General features: G+C 47.9%; 9 protein-coding genes across 9 annotated transcripts; 3 read left to right on the top strand and 6 right to left on the bottom strand.

Moving 5' to 3' along the window:
• Positions 1-23: 23 nt before the first annotated feature.
• On the bottom strand, positions 24-1,484 carry AGABI2DRAFT_118915 (hypothetical protein; the record flags this gene model as incomplete). Its single annotated transcript, XM_006461991.1, has 4 exons — positions 24-86; positions 136-996; positions 1,043-1,173; positions 1,232-1,484. 4 exons carry the CDS (start codon positions 1,482-1,484, stop codon positions 24-26), a joined length of 1,308 nt encoding a protein of 435 aa, XP_006462054.1.
• Positions 1,485-1,581: 97 nt separating this feature from the next.
• AGABI2DRAFT_186109 (hypothetical protein) lies at positions 1,582-4,761 on the top strand. Its single transcript, XM_006461990.1, has 8 exons — positions 1,582-2,027; positions 2,086-2,632; positions 2,688-3,203; positions 3,256-3,536; positions 3,592-3,718; positions 3,776-4,071; positions 4,127-4,381; positions 4,439-4,761. Exons 1-8 carry the CDS (start codon positions 1,593-1,595, stop codon positions 4,472-4,474), a joined length of 2,493 nt encoding a protein of 830 aa, XP_006462053.1. The 5' UTR covers positions 1,582-1,592; the 3' UTR covers positions 4,475-4,761.
• A 174-nt stretch (positions 4,762-4,935) lies between these two features.
• AGABI2DRAFT_193363 (hypothetical protein) lies at positions 4,936-5,481 on the bottom strand. Its single transcript, XM_006461989.1, has 2 exons — positions 5,299-5,481; positions 4,936-5,244 (listed from the first exon to the last, which is right to left on the bottom strand). The coding sequence occupies exons 1-2, from the start codon at positions 5,357-5,359 to the stop codon at positions 4,973-4,975; spliced, it is 333 nt and encodes a 110-aa protein (XP_006462052.1). The 5' UTR covers positions 5,360-5,481; the 3' UTR covers positions 4,936-4,972.
• A 479-nt stretch (positions 5,482-5,960) lies between these two features.
• On the bottom strand, positions 5,961-8,137 carry AGABI2DRAFT_178953 (hypothetical protein). Its single transcript, XM_006461988.1, has 6 exons — positions 7,034-8,137; positions 6,890-6,979; positions 6,486-6,839; positions 6,332-6,436; positions 6,200-6,270; positions 5,961-6,143 (listed from the first exon to the last, which is right to left on the bottom strand). The coding sequence occupies exons 1-6, from the start codon at positions 8,132-8,134 to the stop codon at positions 6,095-6,097; spliced, it is 1,770 nt and encodes a 589-aa protein (XP_006462051.1). The 5' UTR covers positions 8,135-8,137; the 3' UTR covers positions 5,961-6,094.
• A 737-nt stretch (positions 8,138-8,874) lies between these two features.
• AGABI2DRAFT_193361 (hypothetical protein) lies at positions 8,875-9,639 on the bottom strand. The gene is made up of 4 exons (XM_006461987.1): positions 9,492-9,639; positions 9,172-9,440; positions 9,045-9,103; positions 8,875-8,997 (listed from the first exon to the last, which is right to left on the bottom strand). Exons 1-2 carry the CDS (start codon positions 9,538-9,540, stop codon positions 9,223-9,225), a joined length of 267 nt encoding a protein of 88 aa, XP_006462050.1. The 5' UTR covers positions 9,541-9,639; the 3' UTR covers positions 8,875-8,997; positions 9,045-9,103; positions 9,172-9,222.
• Positions 9,640-9,765: 126 nt separating this feature from the next.
• Positions 9,766-11,958, bottom strand: AGABI2DRAFT_206203 (hypothetical protein). Its single transcript, XM_006461986.1, has 2 exons — positions 11,101-11,958; positions 9,766-11,023 (listed from the first exon to the last, which is right to left on the bottom strand). Exons 1-2 carry the CDS (start codon positions 11,779-11,781, stop codon positions 10,802-10,804), a joined length of 903 nt encoding a protein of 300 aa, XP_006462049.1. The 5' UTR covers positions 11,782-11,958; the 3' UTR covers positions 9,766-10,801.
• Positions 11,959-11,975: 17 nt separating this feature from the next.
• AGABI2DRAFT_136892 (hypothetical protein) lies at positions 11,976-12,576 on the bottom strand. Its single transcript, XM_006461985.1, has 3 exons — positions 12,450-12,576; positions 12,290-12,399; positions 11,976-12,238 (listed from the first exon to the last, which is right to left on the bottom strand). Exons 1-3 carry the CDS (start codon positions 12,532-12,534, stop codon positions 12,122-12,124), a joined length of 312 nt encoding a protein of 103 aa, XP_006462048.1. The 5' UTR covers positions 12,535-12,576; the 3' UTR covers positions 11,976-12,121.
• A 160-nt stretch (positions 12,577-12,736) lies between these two features.
• Positions 12,737-13,360, top strand: AGABI2DRAFT_136889 (histone H3). Its single transcript, XM_006461984.1, has 3 exons — positions 12,737-12,860; positions 12,911-13,060; positions 13,114-13,360. Exons 1-3 carry the CDS (start codon positions 12,765-12,767, stop codon positions 13,282-13,284), a joined length of 417 nt encoding a protein of 138 aa, XP_006462047.1. The 5' UTR covers positions 12,737-12,764; the 3' UTR covers positions 13,285-13,360.
• A 594-nt stretch (positions 13,361-13,954) lies between these two features.
• Positions 13,955-16,065, top strand: AGABI2DRAFT_186102 (hypothetical protein; the record flags this gene model as incomplete). Its single annotated transcript, XM_006461983.1, has 9 exons — positions 13,955-14,217; positions 14,274-14,300; positions 14,348-14,416; positions 14,474-14,886; positions 14,939-15,025; positions 15,083-15,256; positions 15,310-15,485; positions 15,561-15,738; positions 15,998-16,065. 9 exons carry the CDS (start codon positions 13,955-13,957, stop codon positions 16,063-16,065), a joined length of 1,455 nt encoding a protein of 484 aa, XP_006462046.1.
• Positions 16,066-16,297: the final 232 nt, after the last annotated feature.

Below are 16,297 nucleotides of genomic sequence, written 5' to 3'. Positions count from 1 at the left end.
TTAGCACCATTGACAAGCGTGGATCAAGGCACATCGTCGTCATCGTCGTCATCATCGTCCAAGGGAATAAACCTTCTTCCGTCCCGCTGTTGCTAATTAGTATATGCGCCTATAACGAATAAGATGGTAACTAACAGATGGCGGATTTTGATTATTATATTTCGACAGAATTGTTGCTGCACGAAACGGAGCCTGATTGGAGGTCATCAGACGCCAGGAATTGGGTGGAGGAACACTGCTTGCAGTGCTGTATGATGTAGTAGGTCCCTGAACCTTGGTCGCAGAGCGTGGAGGTGGCATCGAAGTAGGACATTGAGGGCTATGTTTATTCGATAGTGGTGTTTTAGAATCGTGCCAAGAATTGGTGGAAATTCTTCGGCTCCCGGAGCGGGTGTTTACAAAGGATGGTATGGATGTTTGCGCGACCAAAGTGCGGCTGGAAGGGACTTGAAGACGCGAAGATCGTTCGATGCTGTCGGAACGTATCGGGTGCATGGGGGTATTATGGGTACTCTGTACTGCATCAGACTGTGGTGTGGTGGATGGGGGGCGGTAAGTGAGATCTGGAGCATGGTCGATGTTTTGCGCGTCTGATTTTCCAGGTATTACCAGATGTGTAAGGACAGCTGGTTTACCTTTACTTTCATGCGTTGTAGAAGATCGCGAAACAAGTGATTCTGTACGTATTTTTTTTCTTACGATGGGTGAGCTGGCGGCAGATTGGATAGAGAGTTGTCTTTTATGAGTAGCTTGAGTGTGAGACTGCTGCTGCTGTATAGCCAAAAAGGCGAAATCTTTTCGAAAAGCCGCCCAAGCCGAGGTCGATTCAAGTTTGACCTCTTGAATCTGTTCTTTCATCTTTTCTATTTGTGGAAAAATCGACTGAACCAATGTGAGGAGAGGTAAAATAGCGGCGAGCAGGGCGTTTTGTTGATCCTGTATACTCTTCAGGGTCTGCGAGTGCGTTTCGAGGGCTTGAGAGTGAGTCTGATTGAACTGACAGGAGCATAAGCGACAGTTGTCTCGGTAGCCAGGGGAATACCATCTGAAGAGCGTCTAGTCGCTGGTTAAGGCCTTCAACACGAAGTTCCAGCTTTTCTTGAAACGCAAGAAACTCAGGCTGCTGGGCAGGTTTGCCGATGGCTTTGAGGATCTCTGTTTGGCATCTATTGACTACCCAGCGCGCGTCAGTATTGCGCCTCGCCAGTATACAATCCCTCGAAAGCCAAACCCAGGTCGATCATATCACTACTCTGAGATTCCCGGTCCTTTTCGAAGAGCATCCCAACTGTTTTCAGCTGGTGGTTTGCGTCGGACATTTCCTTGAGCATGGTATCAGCCCTGGATGAAAACTGCTCGAGACGGGCCTGGGTGTCATAGAGCAGAATGCGGGCGGAGGTTGCATTTCGGTCGACTGGGCCAGCAGGAGCGTTGGGGACGTTGACGGTGTCTTTTCTGAGGAGCTGGGCCCAGAGAGCCTCCATCGGGCTTTGGTGGGAGGACATCACTCATAACACCGCGACGCGTGACTGTCACGCTGAACGCGTCGCGCATTGCGATCACGTGCACAACCTCCTTTGTCTCTCGCAGAAATGCCTGCAGCGCGCCGAGTCCGAGTCCAGGAAGAGCCCGTCTACAAAACCGACTCAGACGACGACGACGACCAGGACACTCCCAGACCACAACGAACAACCATCAAGAAACGCCTCAGCGAGGCCCATCACCCTGACGATGGCAGCTTCTCGGGCACAGACCCCTCCCGCGTCCCTCTCAAATCCGTCAGTCTCAACGACGACGCCGCAGAAAAGCGTCGCAGACGCAAGAGTACCAAATTGACAGTCATCGACGACCTCGCTATGGGCGGGCCTGCTGCGGATGGAGTCGCCGACCAGGAGCACGCCGAATCCTCAAGACCAAGCAGACAGAAACAGCAAATCAACACTGTGGAGCCACCAGCGGAAATGAACGTTCCACCCGACATCATGAGCTCAAATTTTGAGGAGTGGATGAAGATGGCTACAGACAACGTACGGCTGTTCTCAGACTCTTTCTGCGACTGTTTATCTCAAACTCGCACCTGTACAGAAAATCAACGCCACCAATTCATGGAACTTTGCCCTCATCGACTATTTCCATGACATGTCGCTTTTGCGAAACAGCAGCGATAATTCTATCAATTTTCAGCGTGCCTCATGTACGCTCGACGGATGTGTAAAAATCTGGACCAGTCGCGTCGATAGTGTTGGCACTGAAACAGGAAAGCTTCTCGGGAGCCTCGCCAACCACGGTCGAGATGATGACGACGATGACAATTCTGATAATCCGGATGCAGATCCAACACAGGCGAAAAAGAAAAGGGCACACAGATCAGCCGCCACCCTCGTAAAAGACCCTGATCAGCTCAAATCCAAGAAACTTGATCTCGAGTTTCATGTCGATCCTCTGTTCAAGAAAACATGTGCTGACTTTGACGAAGGAGGTGCTTCTGGCTTGCTCATGAATCACCTCAGTCTGGGCTCAGGAGATGACGCCCTCAGAATCATCTTCGATGCAGGAGACTCAAAGCGAAAGATGGAGGATGACGACGAAAAAGCGGAGGAACCGCATTCAGAAGTCAGTATCAAATCGTTGCGTACGTCTTTTTCCGCCATCTTGCTAGCAACTTTCTCTCACCCGTTCATATGCAGTCCATTTTCTACCAGACTTACCGACAATCGAAAACAAAGAAATCACACCCTCACTCTCAGGGTTTGAATTTGCTGGAAACTCGTTCTCTTTTCTCAATGCTCCATTCCTCGATAATATTGGAGAGGGCAACGATGACGACGATGACGGCAACGATTTTGGTCTTCCTGCGTATGACACGGACGGCGCCGGCTTTGGGGATAACGTTGCCCCAATGGAGGACTTCTTTAGTGGACCGGATGCCGTCAATGACGACTTTGGAGGCGGTATGGGGGGTGATGATTACGCAGGAAATAGTGCATCTCCTGGTCAGATTGGCGAAGCCGAGGGAGAGGGCGATGGTCCGGCGACTGGTCCATTTGTCCCTTTCGATCCGCGTAAGGCACCGAATCAACGGGATCTAGTCATGGCCATGGCTGATGCTGATGAAAACGGAGCCCTGGACTATTTTGATAAAAACTTCATGAAGAATTGGGCTGGGCCAGAGCACTGGAAGGTGCGAACCGCCATAAAGAAACGTTTGCGCTTTACCTGCTCCATCGAGGCTCGTTACTGACTCGCTTTATACAGCCGAAGGAGACAGCACTGCCACAAAGACAAGGAAGAAGGAAAAGAAGGAGGCCTCTACAATTGACTTCTTTAAACCGCTCGAAAAAGATCTCAAGCAGCTCAGTAAAGAACTCTTTGCTCCTGTTGGTAAAAATCAAAGTATCAATCTACCGGGTACTGGTGCCGTAGCCAAGAAGGGTAAGAAAAAGGCACCAGAGAAAAAGAGTGATCATCGCCTGCCTGATGATATGCACTTTTCAAGTCGGCAACTCGTGAGGCTGTTTTTGAAACCCAAGTTTGAGGTTCGTGTCTTCTTTTCGTTCACTTGTGCCTGGGCCTCAAACGTCTGTTATTCAGCTTCGAATGCGCGGACGGAGGGTTAAAATCAACGAAGACGGCGATGGTGAAGTTGATGTCAACTTCTGGGCTCAAGCAGCTGCCCATCAAGCAAACGGCCGGAGAGAGGATGATGATGGCGACGAAGGTTTTTACAATGCTTCATCCTTTCCTTTGCCATCCAAGGCTCACGCTTGCATTTTAGGTGGAAGTGGCAACGTACCCTTCAATACCCAATTCTTCCAGGATGACTATGACGATGGAGGAGGATTTGGACCCGGTTTCGAAGACGATGGCGATGGTCCTCCACAAGATGATGACGATGAAGACTTGCTCACGCAGAACCCGAAGAAACGCGTCCGTCCAGCGACTTTCAATTATGCAAAACGGGCAAAGAGGGTTGATGTGAGAAAGTTGAAAGATAATATTTGGAAAGGCTTAGACATTGTTGTACCGCACAAGAAAGAAATCGCCGGTGAAGGAAGTGACGAGGACGAAATGGTATTTCTGAATTCAGTTTTTCGCGCCATTATGGAGGACTAATACCGCGAAAAAGGATATAGACTTGGATACAGCACTCACAGATCCATCGGAAGCCCGGCAATTTAGCCAGGTGATTACTGGGCTACAGAAGACATACCCGAAAGACAAAATGGACGAGATCAGCACCAGTTTCTGTTTCATTTGTTTGTTGCATCTGGCCAATGAACAAGGACTGAAACTAGAGTCATCGGTGAAAGAAGAAGATGAGTCAACAATGGCTGCGGAAGAAGTCGTCGAAGAAAAGGTCGGGGACATCTGGGATATCAAAGTAGGCTGTCCTTTGAATTTACTTCGGCTCAGCTCATGATTGACCATTTTTTGACAGATCTTCCGGGATCCTACAGCAGCAGCAGCAGCATGATAGCAAGTTTATCCATCATCTATATTACGTTTCTCGTGGCTATTACTCTCGTTTATTGCCAGGCTTTTCTCGGTGGGCAAATCTCTTTGGCTTTTTTCATCTGTGCCTTTTTCGTATTTAAGAAACCATCTTGTACAATATCTCCCTCCCCCGGTGTCATCCCCAATCCCTTTACCGTACAGCTTATTTATATTAGTGATGTTGTATGCTATGTATTCGCAAACATACATTGTTTATAGGCTGTGGATCCTTCATTTCTTATATTGAAAAACAATTTATCATAGTGCTTCGAGTCATATAATACATAAACACGTCCGGGCAAGCTACAAACTCGGTGTTAAAAATACAGAAGATATATCGGAGTGAAAGCTATCGCTACAAAGTATGGATGGAAAGAGAGATTGAGAGAAAGGGTATAAGGAGATGAGTCATAATTTTATCTTGGGAAGAAAGAGAAAGGTAGAAGCAATAAGGCCGGCCGAGCAATCAGGGCATTTTTCAATGTTTAGCAGCCCAAGCACACCACATATCCTCAAATCTTTTCTGCTGACGCTCAGAGTACTTGGTGTACTCTGAGAAAGCCGGATGCGGAAGTTCAATGATTCCGTGCGAGGATTCCACGTTCGATGTTGGTGCATCAAGGATGCTCAAGATGTCCGAAGCAGCAATACGTGCGCTGGCGGTTTCGGATGCGAGGAACATTCGTTCACCGAAAGACGAGTAAGTCTGGACATCGACGTATTTATCGCCCTTATTGTGTGTACGTGCGGCTGTCACCAAGATCATCAGCTAAGAGTTCGGAAACAAAATGAAAGACGAGCTACCTTGGACGACCATAACCTGGCGTCTCACGAGGGCGACAGCGAAAGAACCATTGTTCAACATCTTGATATTATAATCACGAGAGTTGGATTGGGAGGATGGATGTGTATGAGGAGCCGCGGAAGTGGAAGGCTTGGAGAAGAGGCCTATAGTGATAGACAGCAGGGCGCTGTAATTTGAAGAGGACTCGGATTGGTGAGAATCAGAGTATATTCCACTCATTTATACCGATAGTGGCATTGTTCTTAAAATATATTTCCAAAGAACTTGAGGGTCGCTGTTGTACCTAAAATACTTCATTATTTAAGCATACAAAGGTCCTACAAAGGATTCGAGAAGAACGGAGATGAGGGACATACGTTGGTCTTAAAAAGGAAGCAAGGACAACATCACGCCCACAAAGGATCCTCTATATTCGGAAAGCGGACTTGTAAAAGAAATCCGTCTTGTTTCCATTTGCCCTTTCACTTTGTATATACTGCACCTCCTTCCAGATGTCCTATTGAACGAGACCATTGTTGGTTTGAAAGAAGCCCCGAGCTGTCGTACCGTGTCACTTCGTGTCGGCGTTGATTCCCAATTCAGTTCTGAAAAGAGAATAAACGATATATACACGAGACATGAAAACCTTTGTCTTCTACTTCCCTCTTCACCCACAATAAAGCCGAGCATATGGATGAGAGTGATATAACCACAGATGAAGATCTCTAGAATGAACATGGCAGGGGTACTTTGGTAGCATCAACAAACGACTTTAATTATCCGTAGGTATAAAGAGACCATATTGTGATTGAGAACTCATAACACCGGAGGTTTCAATTTGCCTCGAGAAAGTGCTATCCAATCACTGAGGAAAGCATCATCAGGATAGCGTCTTACGTAGCTGAAAATATACCAACTCACATATGTTTGAACAAAGAGTGCTTCTTCATGTGGGAAACGCTGGGCCGTAAAACAGGGTTTGGCAGGAGAGCCTAGGGGGTGTGAAAAGTAACTCTCAGCAAGCGGATCTGTATAAGCCTCCAAGGATGCTACCTTCTTCAGGAAGTCATGTTGATCTTCAGACAAGGCGTAATCAGGGTCGACAAGGATCGACATGGTATCGTAGTTGCCTGTGTTAGGGTCGTACACGAATGGAAGCTAGCACAAGGATTGGCGCTCTCCTCATGGGTGGTAGTGAATCGCGCACCTTGCCGGTCAGAAGCTCGTAAAGGACACAACCCATTGCAAAATAATCAACGCCGTAACTATAATTCTTACCTTGCCAGACTTCTGGAGGAGTGAAACCTTGTGTTCCGAAGGGTTCATTCGTCGTATGAGGATTAGTCTCTAAAGCCCATATCAGAGGGAACAGATCGCCCCCGCATCGTCTCAGACTATGAAACAACGGCCAATGTTCTCTAGAGACGGCGTCATGATTGAAAAGCTTAGCGAGGCCGAAGTCGATAATTTTGACCTGGCCGGAGGCACTAAGCATAATATTCTCGGGTTTGATATCACGATGGACGATGCCAAGTACATGCAACGAGTGTAAGCCGACAAGCTGAATCGTACGTGGTATCAGAAGTCCAAATGAGAATGAGGAATGCTTACTATCTCTGCGGCCCAAAATATGGCCAGTTCCGGAAGAAAAGGTTGCTGGGATTTGGCAAAATCATAGATGTTCCCAGCGGGGAAGTGCGACTAAATTCTCTTTCCGTTAAGCAGCGGGACGAAATTTTGACTCTCGCGACTGACCATGGCAAGCATAACGTACTTGTCTGAGTATTGCCAGTGGCTCAACTTCGCTACCCACTTCGAAGAACTGGCTCGTTCCATTGCGTCAATCTCCCTTTGGATTGCAGCATCCTGACTGTGAGTTGCATCCCTCGTCATAATCTTGACAGCAAAGACTATCCCGCCTTGGCCTGTGCCGCGATATATGCGACCGTAAGCTCCCTTGCCGATTTCCTCATTGAGAACGAGGTCTTCCAAGAATGGGTCAGTGAGATCGAAAGAGGACAGTGGACCGTAGCCGACGGAAAGTTGTGCATTTTCAGCGATAAGGGTATTATCATCAAATAAGTTGCTGGAAGAGCTCGGCGAGGTAGGCGTCGTCAATGTTGGAGTAATTTGAGACAATAACCAAGCCCTAGTGGGACAGGGGGAGCTGGAATGAAAGTTTCTGGACGATAATCTTCCAGGTTTGGTTGGCGGTGTGTAGAAATGGCGTGAATAGACATCAAAGAGGAGAGGATGAAGCTCTTCGAGCTTGGTCTTCTGGTCGTCCACGAGAGTACTTCTCGTCGCTTGTCTGGTCCATTTACGCCCCTTGATTATTCTCGAATGATCCAAGCGAGGAGTGATGCGACGCTCTGGTGTCCCGGAAAAGTTAGATGACTGAAACTCGGATTCTTGTAGGGCTCGAAGAAGCGAATTAATCCGCTGACCGAGCAAGGTGTTACAAACTAAAGTCCAAGCAAGAAAACCGATAAGTCGAGGTCGAAGGAAATGTAGCATTGAATGAATGGCAACATCAGGAGCAAGTACGCAATTATGGATGAAGATTTGGCCCCAAAGATCTTGGAAGTGGGAAACGGGTTTCCAAATGAATTCGAAACATTGTCCGAATATATAAGAGCCGAAGTTAAGAAGCGTTGTTCGCACAAACAAGGCTATGACCGCTTGGACCACCGTCACAACTGAAGATAGGACTGATGAGAAGGATCTCGCAACTAAGGGGACGGCGTAGGCGATATACAAGGAGAAGTTTAGAATGCCAGTAAGTTTTTTGAGGGTCCGGAATATGTGATTCTGGAGAAAGAAAAGCGAGACCCAGACGTATGATGCGAACGACATGATCTTCTGCGAAAAGCACAGATGGAGAGGGAATAAAACCAGACAAAGGAAAGGAGGCAGGAGCTGGGACTAGCCCGTTTGACCCAGACTGTTACGATCCTGTCGAGTTCTGTCAGCCATCGTCATAACAGAGTATTGGTTGAGAATCCTCTATATTGAAGCTCATGTTCACTGTTAGCCATGAGCGGAGGCCACGACGGTCTCATTTTTCTCCAAGAGAAGCATTTGGCGAGAGGAAGAACACGGTGCGAGTGTAGCTGTAGACATTGCCACGTTGAATAGAAATGGCGTCAGCGACCAGGCCCCTATCAAAAGGCTTTCAATCGACTCATTGAAACTGAGAACTCGGAGCAAAATTGGAGTGTTTTTGGGGTACTTCTGGAAGTGATTATGCGCGTAATATGGGCCGGGATGAAGGCAAAAAACGCGTGACGTCACGCGTTTACAAACACGTTGCAGGTGGAAAGAACGTAGCAACCTTTCTCGTTGAGTGCAACGGTCGTTAGGCAAAGGAAGGTTTCAATATCAACAGATTCATTCAGAAAATGTACTTATATGTTTAGTATCGAGGATGGCCTCTCGACAGCCTAGCAGTTGCGAATCGGAATGATTCCTGTAGTGTTGCAAAGAAACCAATACGGAAGTAAGTCTGCGTCTCGCGATGTAAATGCTTGACTCTGATACAGAGGCAGCGACGTATCCAAGGTGATTATCGTCCTTATCGTCATTCCAACTCTCAAGCAGTCAAATATTTGCATATACTTCAGTGATCAAGGCGACTGTTTTTCATAAAGAATCAAAAGAACCGAGCCATATGTAGCTTCAGAATCGCCTGCTGTTCCGGCTGCATGCCAGCAGAAGAACTACCAGAATATCAGTATGAATAATAAGTATCTTCAGATTAATCAACCTTAATCTGACCGGTATAACGGCTCATGGAATTCACCAAACGGCGGCGTCACAGTGATCCTGAGATTCCGTCAGTTATCGGTACGAAAAAAACACACGATGTGCCCGCATCCATATCAGAGACTAACAGAAGGAGATAAGACGCAAATTCGAAGGCAGGCGTGGCGTTGATACCGATGTTATCGGATAGGAGGGAAGAACCCAGCTCGGCGGGGGAGCTTCCAACCACGATAGTAATGAAGAACGATGAGATGGTGACGATAGGATAAATTAACCATGATAAGACAATCTGGAGCGGCATTTTGATAAGATGATATTGGATAAAAGGGCCTTGAGATGGAAGCTGTGGGACATTTCAATAGTATGAAAGGTCGACACAACGCAGGACCGCGGAATCCTAGGCAAATCAGTACTCACGCCGAGAGAAGTTGGATACTTGCGGACGAACCGAATATGCTAGAGGATGAACGAATCATGGTTTGCCTCCAGGAATTCATATAGTTTCGCTAATCAACTTGATCACACAATACCATGCAACGATGCCTGGAGTTTTTCCAAAGACAGCTTCAGACCTGTAACGAGGTAGACACGAAATGAATTCCCGTTGACTGGCTAACGACTCACGGGTGTCATTCTTATTCTGTCCATCACACAGGGGGATCTTGTGGCTTTGTCGGAACCGGGATTGATGCGTCCTTTGGATCGATTTGGGGGAATTATCTGGATTTGGAAACGGTAGCCAAAATTGTACTGCAGTGTAGGTTACGACAGGATGGGAAAAATGTCTCAAAACAAAACTGTCTTTGAGTGAAAATACTCGGAACTATAGAGTAGACGTGAGGAAAGAAAAGTTGTCCATGGTTAGTCCGTGGTGGTTCGACATTCAGGCGCCTGCAGTATATGTGATCTGATCTCGCACGAGACAGGAACAAATCAGACATGAAGTGCCGTGATTTCTGAAAGCGTGAATAACGTCGCTTCGAGGGCAGGGCAGGAGCCGAGGAGTTACCGACTCTAGGCGCAAGATGAACGCCAGAGAATCTCATGGCAACGCGGTGACTCTCTGGCTAAGGGCAGCATCTGGCGCACAATGTCCCACCCGTCATGTATTGATTAGGGAAGCAACGCAGTTGTTGGTGGCTAGGGCGATTGGAGGTAGAGGGGGCTGTGCAGGGGTGAAATATCCGAAGAATCCCCGCATCTTTCCACATAACGCGGTGAAACAGAAACTGGATTTCTGCCGTGCAACACACACCCCTGTCAGGCACGCGCACGCGCATGGCCAATGTTATCCACTTTGCCACACGACCAAAAGATACGCTCACAGGACGAGCAAAGAACTGGGGTGGAGTAAAAATTCGTGGAAATTGTGTGAACAATATTAGAAATGCGGTGGCTTCCAGTTGTTGGAAAGAATCAAGTCCATACTTCATCAGCCGTAACAAAGGGTTAGACACTGATGACCAAGAAGTCTTGTCGAGATAGATGGGCGGGCAACAGAGTTCTTTACCTGGGCCTGAACCACGAAATTTAGGCCAATCTGTTGCAGTGTTAAATTATGGTCACATTCTGACCAGTGCTCGACGGGAATGCAAAATGCAGAAATAGAGTAGGGCGACCAATCACCATGGTAGTTCTGCCGCGGAAGTGTCGAATGACCTTCGAAGCAGGCAAGCGGCTATACTTGCACCATCGCGCCAGCTCTTCGTGCATTACCAAGACAATCCGGCAGATCTTTGACACAAGAGAGAAGTGGGGTCAGAATTCGGCCATGCACCACTGACCCTCATTGTCGAGAGACCACTCTGCCTGCGAGGGAAAGACTATGGTCCTGATGGAAGGACATGCTCGGCCATACTCTGTGCACAGTACCCTCTCATCTGCTGGATTGGCACGGCCACCTTCTAACGTAGGTGACAGATCGAGGTAGACCAGATTCGGAAACTTGCTGAGGACGGAGGAAAGACCAACAAGTAAACTCTGTCGTTGTACAATCATAATGAGCAATGGCATGCAAAATCTATTTATATATTAGATAGAGAAAGAGCGGTACTCACAATACCGGAAAGGGCATAGTGGAGGGTATGGCGTAGAGCGAGCCTTATACGCAGGCGTTCAAGGGTGGGCAGATAAGAGGACACATTGCGCAAAAGAACAGGTCGTGCAGAGATGGCGGATAAGTCTAGGGATCGGAGGGGGGTAGAGGTTGATGCCATGCGCAATAGATTCTCTTGTGTGACGTCTGAGTCTTGACCAACGAGAGAAAGATAGCGGACAGGACGCCCAGGGAGGATGGTGGCGGCAGTGGCAGCAGATCCACGAAATGTGTGAAGGAGGGGAAGGACATGCGAGCCTGGGGGGAGGTTGAGAGAGGCATGATGATCTGCAAGGCGGAGATGTTGAAGGGAGGGAGTGTGCGAGAGAAAAGAGACGATGTGTGCGGTGTATGGCTGGATGCCTTTCGCGTAATCTGCACCGAGGGAGCAATAACGAAGGGCTGGGAGAGAACAAAGAAAGACGGCACGTTCAATGGCATGCATGTTCTCTCTCGGCAGTGAGGCGAAGTTTGCGGGGCCGAGGAACAGGTCAAGGTATTCTAGACCGACGCAACTGCGGATGACAAGAGAAAGCTGGTCGCACACTGCGAGGAGGAGGGGAGTAGGAGGAGAATGGTACTCTGTTGTCCAGCGGATGTGGAGGCGTTTGACGGCGTCCACGAGATGGGGTCTGTTGAGCATGGCATGGCACCAGGAGACGGTCCGCTGGGGGACATGGAGTGCGTCGGTGAGGACATCAGTAAAGGAGATTAGCGAATAGAGATGATACTCTGCAACAGCGTTGAGACGGCGGGAGACGGTGGTGAGCTGGGCGAGGGTCGCAGGCTCGAGACGGGAAAAGATGGCAGCAAGGATTTCGTTGGGAAGAGAAGGCATGCTAACGCTTCTGGCCATCTCTCATTCTTATCCAGCGGAGAAATTGCGGTGAATACTGGGGTCGGAATGGGGGATCAGCCGGGTCCACCGCAACAATAAATTAAAATTTATAATACAATATCATTACACCTAAAACCCAGCAGATCTATGCACCGAATCCATATAGCGTACGGCCCGAGCGCTTCAGGGCGTATACAACATCGAGCGCCGTCACTGTCTTCCGCTTTGCGTGCTCGGTGTATGTCACAGAGTCACGAATAACCTGAAGAAAGGATCTGAGCCCACGCTCCAATCTTCCATCTTAGCAACTCACGTTTTCAAGGAAAATCTTGAGAACCCCACGCGTCTCCTCGTAGATGAGACCGGAGATACGTTTGACACCACCACGACGGGCAAGTCGACGGATAGCCGGCTTGGTGATACCTATCAAAACCCATGAGCACATGAGGCAGCCGAACATCGGAAATCCATACCCTGGATGTTATCACGAAGAATCTTGCGGTGACGCTTGGCACCACCCTTTCCGAGGCCCTTGCCACCTTTTCCGCGTCCAGACATGAGTATAAAGTGTTGAGTTGGTGAGTGAAGACGGGTGAGTTGAGTTAAGTGGAGGGAAATTGGTCACACACCCTTTATAGAGTGGCTGGTGGCTGTGCCGCTTTTCGCCCGTTTGTTGACAAAATTGGTGCGCGTGCGTCACGTGTCAGTCGCGGTCGCGGTCGTATATTAGCCAGCCAGTCTTTCCCTTTCAGTTCTCCCCAACATCTACTTTATCCCTCAACTCACACATGGCCCGCACTAAACAAACTGCCCGTAAATCCACCGGTGGCAAGGCCCCTCGTAAGCAGCTCGCTGCTAAATCTTCCGCGGCTCGTAAAACAGCTGTAAGTCTTTCGCTCACTGCAAACGGATTGAATTTAACACATCACGTCAGGCCGCAGCTGGTGGTGTGAAGAAACCTCATCGCTTCCGCCCCGGTACCGTCGCTCTTCGTGAAATCAGAAGATACCAAAAATCAACCGAGTTGCTCATTCGCAAACTCCCCTTCCAACGTCTCGTTCGTGAAATTGCCCAGGACTTCAAGGTGAGCGAGTATTCAACATTCCTTCGAGTTGTATTTATTCAATGCCTCCGTAGACCGACCTCCGCTTCCAATCATCCGCCGTCATGGCTCTTCAGGAAGCTGCTGAAGCCTACCTTGTGTCTCTCTTTGAGGACACCAACTTGGCCGCTATCCACGCCAAGCGTGTTACCATTCAACCTAAGGATCTTGCCTTGGCTCGTCGGTTGCGTGGTGAACGCTCGTAGATATATATTCTTTATCTTTCTGGTTAATGTTCTACTGTACTTTTAGTGTATTTATTGATTTTCTTTTCGGGGATTTAAAAATGTGTGAATGTGAACATATTTGGGCCGTAAGTGTTCTGTGTTGATCGATTGATCTACTCGGCCATTACGGACCCATCAGCGGATCGGAAGCATGTACGTCATGCTTCTAATTTTAGTTTCTCCTTTTTTCTTCATCAGTTCGACAGTTGTCTTGACAGTTGTGCTTCCCCCATGCCGAACAGTCGACTCCCTCAATGTCCCAGCCTTTCAACGACCTCAGGCTTCCTAGGATAATATCAACGCGCAGTCCTCGTGTTAAAGAGCTCCAGCGACTATCAGACATCCAAAATCTCCGCCCAGTCTGGTTCAGAACTTGAATGCCCCTTTCAACTGTCAAAAACTCGAGGTGCCCTCGATCCCGTTCCCTTGACTCTTCCGTCCTCAGCACACTCATTGCTCTTCTTCCTCTGTTTGAAACAGACAAGCCTTCTCTTCCCGCTGCGCGAGGATCTATCATTGATTGTATCACACCGCTTTGGATCGGTCTTCACTCTGAGAACTATTCCTTTTGCGCTTTCACGAGTAGTCTGATCAAAGACGACCACGGTGGACTGGCTCTCCTTGCTGCTCGCTACGACTATTGCCTCTCATGCCTGGAAAATTGTCACTTACGTTGGCTGTTTTGGTTGCTCTGGAAGCAACTACTCTCGTCTCCGCCTTACCGCAATCACCGAAGCGACGTTTCAATTCCAGTACAAGGGCAGTTTCGTTAGTGCGTCAACCACGAACTTTGAAAACTGCCGAAGAATGGGGTACTTGGGCATATGCTCATAGACGGAGAATGCAAGCGAAGTATGGTGGACCAGTGGAGGGTAAAGGCGAGCTTGGAAGGAGAAGTAGCGGGACGAATATGTGAGTTGATATTCTCCTTTACAAGGTGCTAGACTGATCGATTATTCATTCACCAGGATGGTCAATCAGGGAGGTGATTCTAGGTAAGAAATTTTGGCTTGCGGAGAATTTGATATTTATGGGAAAACAGTTACTATGGAACAATGTCACTTGGAACGCCTGGTACTTCCTTCAATGTCATCCTTGACACTGGATCATCGTACGTCACGAAATATTGTTCTCTCCTAGGGTTTGACGATTGACGTTTTCTTATAAGTGATCTTTGGGTGGCGGACTCGAATTGTCAAGCCGGCTGCACTTCGATTTCGACTTTCCAATCTTCTTCCAGCAGCACGTTTCAAAACCTCTCGACACCTTTCCAAATAACCTATGGGTCAGGTCAAGCACAAGGAACGTTGGCTCGGGATGTAGTTCAAATGGCCGGTTTCGCCGTTCCTAACCAAGTGTTCGCCACTTGTGATCTTGTGTCCTCTGGTTTACTACAGAATCCTGTGTCGGGGCTGATGGGTCTGGCTTTTTCAACGATTGCTTCGTCGGGTGCCATACCGTTTTGGCAGACTTTGGCGAGTGGAGGTGCTTGGGATTCACCGGTGATGGGGTTTTACCTGACGAGGTTCAATAATGTTACGAACGCGCAAAAATTGGAGCCTGGTGGATCTTTTGATATGGGTGAGTGTGTGCTTTCAAGAACTTGAGAGGTCAAACTTAATCATCGGACTAGGATTCACGAATACGAGTTTGTATCAGGGAGATATCGATTATGTGGCGTTGCCGACAAAGGCCACATATTGGATACTTCCACTCAACTGTTCGTCCTTCATCTCATATGCACACTCTTTTTATTTATACATTTTATTTTTACTAGCACTGAGTGTCAATGATAGCTCTATTTCCATTCCGTCTGGGTCTTCTTCCTATGCAGCCATCGACACAGGAACCACTCTTGTCGGTGGACCCAAATCGATCATCGCCCATCTCTTCGGTCAGATTCCAGGTTCGCAGCCAGGTACAGGAAACTTCGAAGGGTACTACACTTATCGTCAGTTTCATTTTTGACTGATTGACGTTTTTATTGATAATGTCTTTTGTTAGCTTGCAACACACCTGTCATCGTTCGGCTTGGGTTCGGAAACTCGAGTCAGACGTGGCCGATTAGTTCTGACGATTTTAAGCTTTCGGAATTGGACCAGGGTCAATGTTTGGGTGCATTCTTTGAACTCTCTGGTGGCGGATCTGCTCCACCTTGGATCATTGGAGACACTTTTTTGGTGAGTTCTTTCTTTAACCGTCATACCATAAGACAGCCTCTCATCGATTCATTGCATTTCATTGCATTTCATTAGAAAAACGTCTATTCAGTATTTCGTTACGACCCTCCCTCCGTAGGTTTCGCCAACCTTTCAAGTACGGCTATAAGCATGAACGGAGTGACTGGACCCGTTCCCTCTTCAACACAAGGGTCTACAGTGGCGACTGTGTCCGCTACAGGAGCACCCACAACTTTGTCAGGCGACGCTACAAGTTCGACTTTTGGAATGATGGGTGCAATGACAGTTGTGACTACGTCGTTGATGGCTGCTATGGTAGGAATGCTTATGTAGACGTTCTTTTTTTCTTGTTTTTTGGCTGAGCCGAGATATGTGAATAGACACCTGCCCGCCAAGAGTATGATGGCTCCATTTATACGACGAAAAGAATTCTTATATCCCCGAAACACTGTCGCATTGCAGTAAAGTAATCGCACAATGCGAAAATATCGACCTCAGAATCGGCTATTCAGATATTCACCCCCTCGAGTCAATTAACGTGCCCGTGGTCAAAAGACATGGTATCCACAAATCCGCGTAGTAGTTTACAAATGTCCAGATAAAACAATATGAAAAAAATGCCCGTTGGATGCAATATTAAATTAGAATACAGGGGTAATAACATACAAACCTCATGACACACAACACACACACATACGCGCAGAAAGAAAGAAAAAACCGAAAAAAAAACTGATGCCTGTTCCTGATGCAGCGGGGTCTTATGCCCAATTCCATTTGCCGTGGCACCTACGAACCAGCTTCAAGCTGTTTTT

The sequence above is a fragment of the Agaricus bisporus genome, assembly GCF_000300575.1.
Source record: "Agaricus bisporus var. bisporus H97 unplaced genomic scaffold AGABI2scaffold_6, whole genome shotgun sequence".
Lineage (NCBI taxonomy): Eukaryota > Fungi > Basidiomycota > Agaricomycetes > Agaricales > Agaricaceae > Agaricus > Agaricus bisporus.
Note: the sequence above shows the minus strand (reverse complement) of the source record. Positions and strands in the feature narration are given on the sequence as shown.